The 12,156-nt window shown below is 35.9% G+C and overlaps 1 pseudogene and 3 gene segments (V, D, J or C); all 4 read left to right on the plus strand.

Moving 5' to 3' along the window:
- The first annotated feature begins 2,598 nt into the window (after positions 1–2,598).
- Positions 2,599–4,200, plus strand: LOC108166477 (Ig heavy chain V region 5A-like; annotated as a pseudogene).
- Positions 4,201–4,420: 220 nt separating this feature from the next.
- On the plus strand, positions 4,421–7,863 carry LOC103469171 (Ig heavy chain V region 5A-like). The segment is given in 2 exon segments: positions 4,421–4,466; positions 7,469–7,863. Coding segments are annotated over 2 exon segments (441 nt in total).
- Positions 7,864–10,067: 2,204 nt separating this feature from the next.
- On the plus strand, positions 10,068–10,583 carry LOC103469172 (Ig heavy chain V region 5A-like). The segment is given in 2 exon segments: positions 10,068–10,110; positions 10,195–10,583. Coding segments are annotated over 2 exon segments (432 nt in total).
- A 1,145-nt stretch (positions 10,584–11,728) lies between these two features.
- On the plus strand, positions 11,729–12,156 carry LOC103469163 (Ig heavy chain V region 5A-like). The segment is given in 2 exon segments: positions 11,729–11,771; positions 11,855–12,156. Coding segments are annotated over 2 exon segments (345 nt in total).

Below are 12,156 nucleotides of genomic sequence, written 5' to 3' on the forward strand. Positions count from 1 at the left end.
TAAACAATGGATGACATGAATGGATAAAAATATGCATTGTTGTTTCATACAATAAATGTTATGGTTAGAAATATTTGCTCATGAAATATTGACAAATATAATTTATGAGAGTAAATTCAAATGCATATTTAATAATTTGTTTTTTATGCTTGAAGATTTTGGCAAAGTTATATAATATTTAACTGACCTCCAATGAATGGATTGTTTTGAACATTTTGGATGTCATGATTTAACTTTTACTTACAGTGTTTGTACAAAATAAAAGCCAAAGATTAACCAAAGAACCAGAGAAATGTGAATAGTTAATCTCTGAGAACTGATAGTCTGATGCAAATATCTGTGGTTGTGCTTCTGTTTTGCTGAGTGATGTTGTTCTTTTTGTGGCAAATCATTGGTTTCACCTCCAACTTCGCGGTGAAGAATACACTTTTCATCACAGGGCAGTGTGGCCAGGAAACTCACACTGCCCTGTTTCCTGTGTCAGTTTCCTGACACTTTTCAGTCAGGAAACTCACAGGGCAGTTTCCTTACTGCCCTGTGAGTTTTTCTGCTTTAAACACAGTTATATGATTAGCGAAGGGACAAAACGTCCAGATAATTATCTCACTATATCGTCTGCCTTCTTTTTATGATACTAGATAATATAGGACAGAGTGTGGAGTCGCTTCCTTCCAGTAAAACAGTCTGGAGAGACTCTAAGTCGGTCCAGCAGAGGATCTGGGTTTCRTTTTACTTGCTGTGAGATGCACCGGATCAGGCAACATGAGGGAAAAGCTCTGGAGTCAAAGGGGTTTGGCTCACCTGTTTCTGTTTCTGGTGACTGATGGGGATGTGTGGAGATCAGCAGAGGTGACTGTAACAGCATGGCAYATCTGAGATGATTCTGCAAAATATTACAGYACAAAGGAAGAGACAAAGATCTTAATAATATCAGAGAGACTGTGCAAAAACATTTGATATGTTATTTTTAATAAAACCTACAGGGGGCGCTGGATGACAGCTAACGCTGGGTTGACACACTGAGAATGATGCCTTTTCTTGTCAAGTATTATAAAACTTTTTAAAATATTTGTTACAACTAGAAGCAATGTGCTTTTTATGCTAGTTTGTTAATGTATATAGAAATATGAAAGACACAGAAATTTGCTATTTAGATGTAGATAGTGAGGCAATAACAAACAAAACAGAAACAAAATAAACTATCAAACAAACAACTTTTATACATGATTCTTCCTGGTTTTTATACTCTAAATATTGTGAAATTTTGTTAGTTTTAATTTTGGCTTTACTTCTTAATTTTTTCTTTAACTCTTATATTCCAACTTTGAGCTAAGATTTTATAAAATACTATATTTTTCATTGAAAACAAAACTTATACATTTCGTAATCTCTTTGATTTGATGCAGGGAAAAAATTAAAAGAAAAAGTCAAATTCACAAGTTAAGTAAAAGGGCTATAGTATATTTTTGCTCCCCACAGAATGGACTTGAAATCAGTGACACTACTTTGACATAACTGGCTTTGCTTGCTTGAATGTACAGAATAAGTATAAGTCAAAAATACTGACTGGCTACATCTATTCAGCTGCAGAAAAAGAGAAACTCTGCATCAACATGCACATCAGTAGCTTTGCTGATGACTTAATATTAAGCTGCTTTGATAAGTTATTGTTTCAGGTGTAACAAGAGTCAGSCTCTGTCACTGTGYACCAAGGTCAATATATGACTAGCAACTGTCGGGTMTATTATGGACACCTGCTGGACAGTGCAGGGGGAAAGAGTTAAAGAGGTGGTGGATGAGTSTCAGTATCAGTTACGGTTAAACCTCCCACACATGAATGCAGAGAACACAGCTGTGTTATAGTGAACCAGAGAACCAGAGTAATGGGAACAARCAGCAGAGCTGTACCACAAGAAAGGAAAAAACWCCCACAGTTTGGAGACATGCAGTACTCASAAATGACCAGAGGAGGCACTRTAAGACCACAAATTGATYTAGCAAAATGGGAACAGATTGACCTTGTTCATCAGTTTTCTGTCATTTTTACCACTGAAAGTGCTTTACACTACATTATCTAGCTTCTTTCTTTTAAACTTTATAAAGAGTAGTTATAKAATAAGTYCCTAATGTCACAAAATGGGTAGAAAASAAAGAGTGAAGAATATTTTCTGGATTAAATGTACATATTTAAAAGTGATTGCAACAAAACAGACAGATTAACTAATTTGCACTGTTTCTATAAACTAGAAATATCAATCTTAGAAACACAACACTAGTAATAAAATGTATTAATATTTTAGACTGAAAAAGTCACACAGGAACTAAAGAGTTTAAAATAGTTCACAAAAGGTTTTATGATGTAAAGCAATGGTCATAGCTGTGAAAATAAACAGCAAACACAGTATGTTGTCTTTATAACCAAGAAATAAATGAAGTGTTAACTTTGCAAATTAATTCATCTTACTGCTTGAAAAACTGAATGAACAGATATTATGTTCTCTAAAAGTTCTGRCAGGATGTTTATGTAAATGAAGTGTCCTGGTTTAAAGGCTTCATCTGATGCTGCAGAAGAGAAACTCCCATCAGATCATCTTCAACATGTCCTCTGTAGCTCTGCTGCTGCTGCTGCTGCTGGCTGCTGCATCCTGTGAGTCTTACAAAGAGTGATACAATAATCACACCACAATGATTCCCTGCTGATAGCAATTTTAAATKGGTTTCTTTCTCAGGTGTGAAGTGTGAGCAGCTGACCCAGCCAGATTCTCAAACTGCGCAGGCAGGTCACTCTCTGACCACCAGCTGTCAGGTCTCTTATTCTCTGAGCAGCTACTAAACAGCTTGGATCAGACAACCTGCTGGGAAAGGACTGGAGTGGATTGGGATGGAATGCATTGGATGTAGCAAATACTACAAAGATTCACTGAAGAACAAGTTCAGCATCAGTTTGGATGGCTCCRGTAAAACAGTGACTCTGAACGGACAGAATATGCAGCCAGATGATTCTGCTGTGTATTACTGTGCGAGATACAACCACAGTGACTCAAACAAGCAGCAGAGCTGTTCAAAAACTCCTCATGACCTGAACACCTGCTCTACAACTATTGACCAGAAGAGGCGCTTGTACACAATTAAATTAATATATTTAAAAGGAAATGGTTTACATCTTTGCATTTATTATAAATGCTTTACAGAGCTTTGGGAAATGTTTAAAATCAGTTAGATTCTGAAATTATTTGACCTTTTATAAATAGATTTCTCAACATGGTCTTTTTTTAGTAATGCTATAGGCCCTTCATGTTACTTTATGACCAATATGTTTATTTATTGTATCACATGTACTRTAATTATAAAAACTGCATGCTGATTTTAACTAACACTGAAATTAGATTGTTGAATGGCTTGCATGTTTTTCACTATTACATAAGATCTAAATACATCTAGTAAATTTTATTTTAATATCTTTGTTCCACATATGTAAGTCAAGACTTAAAACGTTATGTCATACCAAATCAGAAGTTGAAAAAAATAAAAATAAAACAAATAATCAAACAAACAAAACACCAGTCAACAAAGAAGACAATCAATAAAAGGTTTATGACCCTCTTCAAATAGCTGATCTTTGAGACTCACGTAATTCAACACATAACAAACTAAAATAAAAAGGTTAATTTTAACAAATATATGAAAAACAACAAATAAATCAATTAAATAAGAATACGTACAATTGTAAAATATTTTGCTTCCTGATTAACTACCATTTTGTGGACAGGAAAGACATCCTCATGAAATGCTTAAAATTAATGCACCAGATTAAAAGGTTTAATATATCACAGTTCAAGAAGTATCGTAAAGTTTTGAAATATAGAACAAAGGTGCATAGTAAGAAAAAAAAGAAAAAAAATGTTGGAGCACACAGGAGTTTGATTACAGCTCCTTATAATACAAGAACAAACGTCAAAACAAAGCTACAAATGTGAAATATATTTAAACAAATAAATTAAAAAATAAAACAATAAAACAATTTAAAATCACTGACAAAGGGAAGCTTTATTACAATTCTTCCATTTGAGAAGGAGAGAAAAATGTGAACTCTTTAGGACATATCAGACTTAGGACACAGTCAATACAACAGTCCATCTTTAAATCCATTATCTCTCTTTTCCTTGTTGGGTTTCAAGGGAGGCTGGTGCCTATTTATAGTGGTCAACGGGCAAGAGGCATGGTACACCCTGGACACCATATACGAAAGTCCTAAAAAACAAAATAACTGTTTTACAATCAAACATTTAATACCTTCATAACATGCAGAAATACAGAMAGGCTCGTTGTTAATTATGCAAATTAACTTTCTGCTTTAAAGACTTGATCTGATGCTGTCAGCTGCAGGAGAAGAGAAACTCCCATCACCTTCATCWYCAACATGTYCTCTGTAGCTCTGCTGCTGCTGCTGCTGGCTGCTGCATCCTGTGAGTCTCACTGATGAAAACACTGTATGGGCACAATGAATTTATTTACATTGTCAGTTGAATKAATGTATTCTTTTATCCACAGGGGTGAAATGTGAACAGCTGACACAGCCGGCCTCTTTGACTGTGCAGTCAGGCCAAACTCTGACCATCACATGTCAGGTCTCTTATTCTTTCAGCAGCTACTATGCAGCTTGGATCAGGCAGCCTGCAGGAAAAGGACTGGAGTGGATTGGGGTGAAAAGTGTTTATCACACATTCTACCAAGAGTCACTGAAGAACAAGTTCAGTATTGTCTTAGACTCTTCCAGTAAAACAGCGACTCTGAATGGACAGAATATGCAGCCTGGAGACTCTGCTGTGTATTATTGTGCCAGATGGAATGACTATGACACACTGTGATGCAAACAAGCAGCAGGGCTGCACAAAAACTCTTCAGACGTGAAAAACACAGAGGATTTCATAAACAAATTGAATCCTGCTCAGAACAACAACCATAAATAGTTTCTACTAATGCAAATAAATACTTTCTGTTGTATGTTTCTGTTTCTTGTTTTCAGGAATTTGTCAACATGTGGTTTAGCAGATAAATTCCTCAGTTCCTCTATTCAACAAACAGCTCAAAAATGTGTGTTAAAATGACGAGTGGTTCAGAAACCTTTCGGCCCATGAACAGTTCTAACACACAAACACAACAGGGGGAGCCAATATATTGTAAATAATTTAAATTACTTTAGATGAAGCTGTTATAAAGTATTCCTACATTTTTCAGAAGAAAATAGTATGAAGGGAGGTTTTTGACAGCCTTAATTTCTTCACAGAAAATGATAAGACAATTTAGAAACGAAAGTCCTGAAAAATCCCATCTCACTGTGTGTGAAAGTGTTGTCCATTAATTTATGTGGTACATCTGCTGCTACCTGTTGAGTGGAAAAGTTTGTGTCAGAGACGCTTGAGTACCTGATGGGAATACAAGAAACTGTCATATAACCAGTCTTTGGATGGTCACCAGACTTTTTAGTGGTGTAAAGTGGTTGTTGTTTTATTTCCTTAGTTAAACTACCTTACTCTTGTCCTAACAGTCTCTCTTCTGCGGACACAAAAAATGTGAAACAAGAACAAACCAGCTGCACATATTCAGTATTTTTTATAAATCCTTTTCTTGCTTTTCATTGTGGGTCATGCATATGATTCTGAGTCAGGAAAGTACCCAGAAACATGACAGTGTAGATGTAGATACTTGATCTTTATTGGTACAATTAATTTAAACTGAAGAAACATTTCACTGCAGCAGTCATGGAAACTGCATATCAATTTTAACTCAAACACACAAATGAGAGCATCTTTAAACACAAGTTATGCACTTGAAATTATTATAAAATCTGTTTTCGTCAGTCTTAGTACTGCAAATGTTGTCTAACCAACCAGAACATAAAAAAATATGTAAAATGTTCAAGACATTCTTCAACTTGCTGACAATCTACAGTCAGTCATATAATGGGGCGATGGTTAGCACGCCAGCAGCTTGTTATCATCACCGTGTGTGAATAGAAATGTGATTTCATTGTGCAGCATATTTGAGAGTCCTGAAAAGCCATATGCAAGTATGAAGTCATTTCATGCTCTACAGATTGCTGTCCTGACCATTCTTGTTTGCAGATGCTACCTCTTCATTTATTCCATATTTCTGTTTTTAAAATTTGATTTTTTGGTCTGATGTAATATTTTAATGTTAAAGATTGTGTATTCATTAGCTGTTAGCAGAAAATCATCATGTTCAAGAGAAATAAAGTTGTTAAAACATCTAAAACATCTGAAACCTCATTTTCTATTTAGTCCATATATTGTGTTTCACTTGGTGATGGAGTCACTGAAATAAATGAGCTTTTCAATATTATAATTTATTGAAGGGGTATGATTCTGCAGATTAGACTCATTTTTTAACCACTCAGAGCCTAAAGAGTTGTATTATTAATGAATGACCAGAGGAGGCGCTTTAAGACCACAAATAAACTATGACTTTTTCATGTCTTTTTTTCACTTCATTGTGAACATTTGATAACATTTTAGGTAAAACTTAAATTTTGCTATTACTTCTTCTTTCATCAATTTACTATTCAACTGTGAGTCTTTGCTTAAATAGTATTAATCATCCTGCCACCAAACGTCAGCAACGTAACATTAATTACAAATGTTTTAGATTACTGTTGCATGGTATACCCAATCTGAAGTAACATAAAGTAGGAATAATGTTCTTGTTGGGTAGAAAAAAGGTGTGTTCAAAGACTGAGATAATTTACAGTTTACATAAAGTAAAATCGACAAGCAAATAATAAGGTAAATTCAAGAAAGGTCAGAATTTCAAGAAAGGCTACTGAACAGGAGTTCAGTAGAATGAAATAAAACACCACATTGTTCATTGAAAAAGACACCAGACAAAGTCAAATGCTTTATTTGTTTTCCCACAAATAAATATGTTACAGCTCTTTCATTGACTTTAATACATTTTAAATATTGTTCAGTGTTAAAACTACATGTTGAAGGTTGTATGAATAGAAAATAAATCAAGTTTTATATGATAGGTTATGAGCTCTGAAAGGTCATGTTTGAAAGGTCATGACCATCTTTACATAGTCGATCTTTGCTATCTGATAATTCAGCATACAGCAAGATGATACAAAGTCAAAATGTATTTAAAATTAACACTAATCAATTAGTCATACATTAACACAGGCTGAAAGAACAGGCAAATATGTTATGTACCTAAAGTCTGAAAAAACCCCACACTGACTCTGTGTCATTATGCAAATTTAATGCTCAGGTTAAAGGAACTGACTTGATGCTTGTACCCACAGCACAAGAGAAACTCCCATCAAACTCACCATCAACATGCTCTCTGTCGCTTTGCTGCTGCTGCTGGCTGCTGGTGCCTGTGAGTCTCAATGAGAAAAACTGTATGATTATGTATTCTTAATGTCAGTGTTTAATGTTTTCATCCCCAGGTGTAAAGTGTGAACAGCTGAATCAACCAGCCTCTGCGACTGTGCAGCCAGGTCAACGTCTGACCATCAGTTGTCAGGTCTCTTATGACCTGGTCTACTACACAGCTTGGATCAGACAGCCTGCTGGGAAAGGACTGGAGTGGATTGGGATGAAAGATAGTTATGGAAATGTGTACTTCAAAGATTCACTTCGGAACAAATTCAGTATCGACTTAGACACTTCCAGTAAAACAGTGACTCTGAATGGACAGAATATGCAGCCTGGAGACTCTGCTGTGTATTACTGTGCCAGAGTCCCGTCCCACAGTGATACAAACCAGCAGCAGAGCTGTGCAAAAATCTCTCATAGCCTGAACTTGAAAAATACACCAAAGGGGGAGCTCATACACCACTGAATATTTGAAATTTATTCAAATCAAAACCTCCCAAAGTAGTTACAGTATTTATCACCTTTTACATTTTTGCAAATATTATGTGCTGCATAACATTACAACCATCTGCAATTAATGACTTGTTAAAATACTCTGTTACAACCCCACCCTAAAATTCCTAAAGTAAATTGTGGCACTGGGCTTTAACATAAAACAAAAAGTAATCCGAACAGTTGATGAGTAACAAAAATATAATTTATTTTACAAGTCCGCTAAAACAAGTACAGGAGGAAAAAAGAAAAAACACAGGGGAGCTTTAATCTTCAGGGTCTCCAAGGCCAAAATAACAAACAAAACACCCCTTACAACTATAAAATAAAACAACCACTTTCTAAAGAGAACTAAAAGAAAATACAAAACCTAAACTCCCTTACTAACACAAAAACAGGAGAAAACGGGTTACAACAAAAATGGCAGAGAACCCCTACCAGCTTMCACCTTCTTGGTTAAGTTTCAGAGKTGCTCACAGCAAACTTAAGTCGGTCCACACACACAAAAAACTCTCAAGCAGAGTCACAGCTCATGGCCCAGGTCAAACAAAAGGAGAGAGAGAGAGATCTGGCATCTCCAGCTTGCTGCTTATATATAGCGGCTGACGAGCCCCAACACACTTCACCTGCAGCAATCAGGCAGAGCTGAAACAAAAAACACAGAGCTCTCTCAAAAAAAGAGAGCCCCTAGAGGTCAGTGACCGTAACATACTCCATACATATTTGTTTCTAGCAGTTTTAATGATCATCCATCACGGATACAAAGTGTGTGATCTTGCATTGGACATATTATCTATTTGTCTCACTGTTAACTTTAATGTGTCTGGTTCTTTTCTTCATGTAGTTTAGAAAACAAAGTGAGAGAAAGGTGAGAGACACATAAAAACCTGAAATAAAGCATCACCTGATAGAAGTCCTCAGAGAATCAAACCTCAGCAAAATTACATCCTTGGAAAATAATCGGCAAGAGATTCAGGATTAAATAAATTGTGATGATAGGAATGGTGTCTCTACATGGTGGAAATCAGGGAATAAACACTTGTTCTGATCATGTCATTTTGTGAACCCTATATGTCAAGCTGACATATTAGTACTGCATTTGTTTTTATGTTCAGCACAGACAGAAGAAAATTCATCTTTTGTTTTTTTGGGGGAATTTTACAATTAAATCCTTGTCAGTGGTTGTATTCTAAGTTAAGCAAGGTGAATATAAACACACATTATGTTCAGATTAATTAATCTTTTGCTAATAAATGATGCATTTGGATCAGAATAAATTTCAATCTGATCAATGAATTTTGTGGATGTAAACATAGCTATTGATGATTATTCCTCATTCAAATTTTAACGTAACGTTTTCACCCAACAGGTATGAACTGTTAACAACGGACAAGGCCAACCTCTTTTATCCAGCAGTAAGAGAAATTAATTTAAGAATAAGTAATGTGTATTTTCCTTGAAAGACAAGCTGATGCTAATATTTTAATATTTTATTTTATAACTACATAAAATCCAGGAATAACTTTGTCAAATGCTGTAATGAACAGATATATTTCCCCGCAAAGTTTGGTCAAAACTATGCATTACACAAATCAAACCCATTTAAAGACGTCATGCTGTCAGCAGCACAAGAAGAGAAACTCTTATGAGTTAAACTTCAACTTTTTCTCTGTAGCTCTGTAGCTGCTGGATCTTTTAAGTCTCCCTGAGTCAGATATTTACAGCACGATCACAAAAACATACTGATAACCTTTTAAATAGTAAACCTAAATCTAATATTGTCCTCCATAGATGTGAAGTATAAACAGGGCTGACAAAACCAGCCTCTCTGTGAAAAAAGAGCCACAATATTTAGGGTTCATAATCAGACAAAGGAAACTGATATAATGTGTAACTTCACTTCTCAGAATGAGTCAGAATGAGTTAAACACAAAAAAAATAAAATATTGTTTCTGTTAATGATATGGTGACATTTTTTTTAAAATCAACACTAAATTCAATGACAGTCACCCTTCATACAGACTGAAAGAGCAGGCAATACTTCATGTAGCTAACATGTCTGGAAAAAACTCCCCACACTGACTCTTTGTCATTATGCAAATGTAGTGCTCTGGTTAAAAAGGAACTGATTTGATGCTGGCAGCTGCAGCACATTTGAAACTCCATCAGATCACCAACATGTTCTCTGTCGCTTTGCTGCTGTTGCTGGCTGCTGGAGCCTGTGAGTCTCATGAGACCAAAACCATATGATTGCACTGAGTTTATTCTCACTACCACCTTAATGTTTAATTGTTTTCATTCCCAGGTGTGAAGTGTCAGCAGCTGACACAGCCAGCCTCTGTGACTGTGCAGCCAGGTCAGAGTCTGACCATCAGCTGTCAGGTCTCTTATTCTCTGAGCATCTACACAGCTTGGATCAGACAGCCTGCTGGGAAAGGACTGGAGTGGATTGGGATGAAATTTACTGGAAACTCACTGTACAAAGATTCCCTCAAGAACAAGTTTAGTATCGACTTAGACACTTACAGTAAAACAGTGACTCTGAACGGACAGAATATGCAGCCAGATGATTCTGCTGTGTATTACTGTGGCAGATGCGACCACAGTGACACAAACCAGCAGCAGAGCTGTACCATAACGTCTCACAGCCTGAACTTGAAAAACACACCAGAGGTGGAGCTCAGAGACCACTGAAGATTTGAAATCTGATCAGTGCAAAACATTCCTAAAGCAATTACAGCATGCATCAACTTTAATCAATTTTGCAAATATTTCGTAAAACTTTTATGAACATTCATAATTTTACAACCATGAAGATTTTATATTTTCATCTGCAATTAGTGATTTGTGAAAATACTGTATACATATCCTAACAGTTTTTTTCTTGAAATTGTGATGTTTTAATATACTTAAAATATTGCAAAAGCCGGAAATAAAGCATTACCCAATAGAGACGACAGACTTCAGTGAATTGAACCTCTGCAAACTTTTGTCCTTGGAAAATAATCTGCAAGGAATTCAGGATTAAATAGATTTTCACCGACAGGACCATGTACAGTTGGTTTCTCTGTGTGATGGAAACTAGGGAATAAACACTCATTCTGATCATATCATTCTGTTAATCCTATGTCAAGCTGACACACCAGTACTGCATTTGTTTTTATGTTCAGCACAGACGGAAGAGACTTCATCTTTTCTTTTTTGGGGGGAAGTTTACAATTAAATGCTTGTCAGTGGTTGTATTCTAAGTTAAGCCTGGTGAATATAAACACACATTATGATCAGATTAATGTATCTTTTGCTAATAAACGATGCATTTGGATTATTTAATCAGAATAAATTTCAATCTGATCAATAAATTTCATGGGTGTAAACATAGCTATTGATGATTATTCCTCATTCAAATTTTAATGTAATGTTTTCACCCAACAGGTATGAACTGTTAACAACGGACAAGGCCAACCTCTTTTATCCAACTACAAAGACAAATTAATTTAAATAGTTAACCAAAATTTAATATTGCTATGTGAAGCATGTACAGTTGACAAAACCAGCCTCTGTATGAAAAAAGAGCCACAATATTTAGTGTTCATACTCAGACAAAGGAAAATGATATAATGTGTAACTTCACTTCTCTTAGAAGAAAATCAGCATTATTAGTTCAGATCAGATGCACTGGCTCTGTGTCCTGGTGGAAAAAAATAGATAAAGTTCCCCTCAATATATAGCAGACATATTGATTGGCTTGTACATTATTATGCAAATTAAACACATACATTAACTAGTGCTGCCGATTGCAGAAGAAGAGAAACTCCCATCAGCTCAGCTTCAACACCAACATGTTCTCTGTAGCTCTGCTGCTGCTGCTGGCTGCTGCATCCTGTGAGTCTGACTGAAAAAGAAACATTTACAGCTTGATCACACTGAATATAAGTGGCTCCATTTTTTATGTTTTTTCTCTCTAGGTGTGAAGTGTGAGCAGCTGACACAGCCAGCCTCTGTGACTGTGCAGCCAGGTCAACGTCTGACCATCAGCTGTCAGGTCTCTTATTCTCTGGGCTACTACACAGCTTGGATCAGACAGCCTGCTGGAAAAGGACTGGAATGGATCGGGATGAAAGATACTGGAAGCTCATACTACAAAGATTCACTGAAGAACAAGTTTAGTATTGATTTAGACACTTCCAGTAAAACAGTGACTCTGAATGGACAGAATATGCAGCCTGGAGACTCTGCTGTGTATTACTGTGCCAGAGTCCCACAGTGA

This window comes from Poecilia reticulata, linkage group LG8 (genome assembly GCF_000633615.1).
Source record: "Poecilia reticulata strain Guanapo linkage group LG8, Guppy_female_1.0+MT, whole genome shotgun sequence".
In the NCBI taxonomy this organism is placed as follows: domain Eukaryota; kingdom Metazoa; phylum Chordata; class Actinopteri; order Cyprinodontiformes; family Poeciliidae; genus Poecilia; species Poecilia reticulata.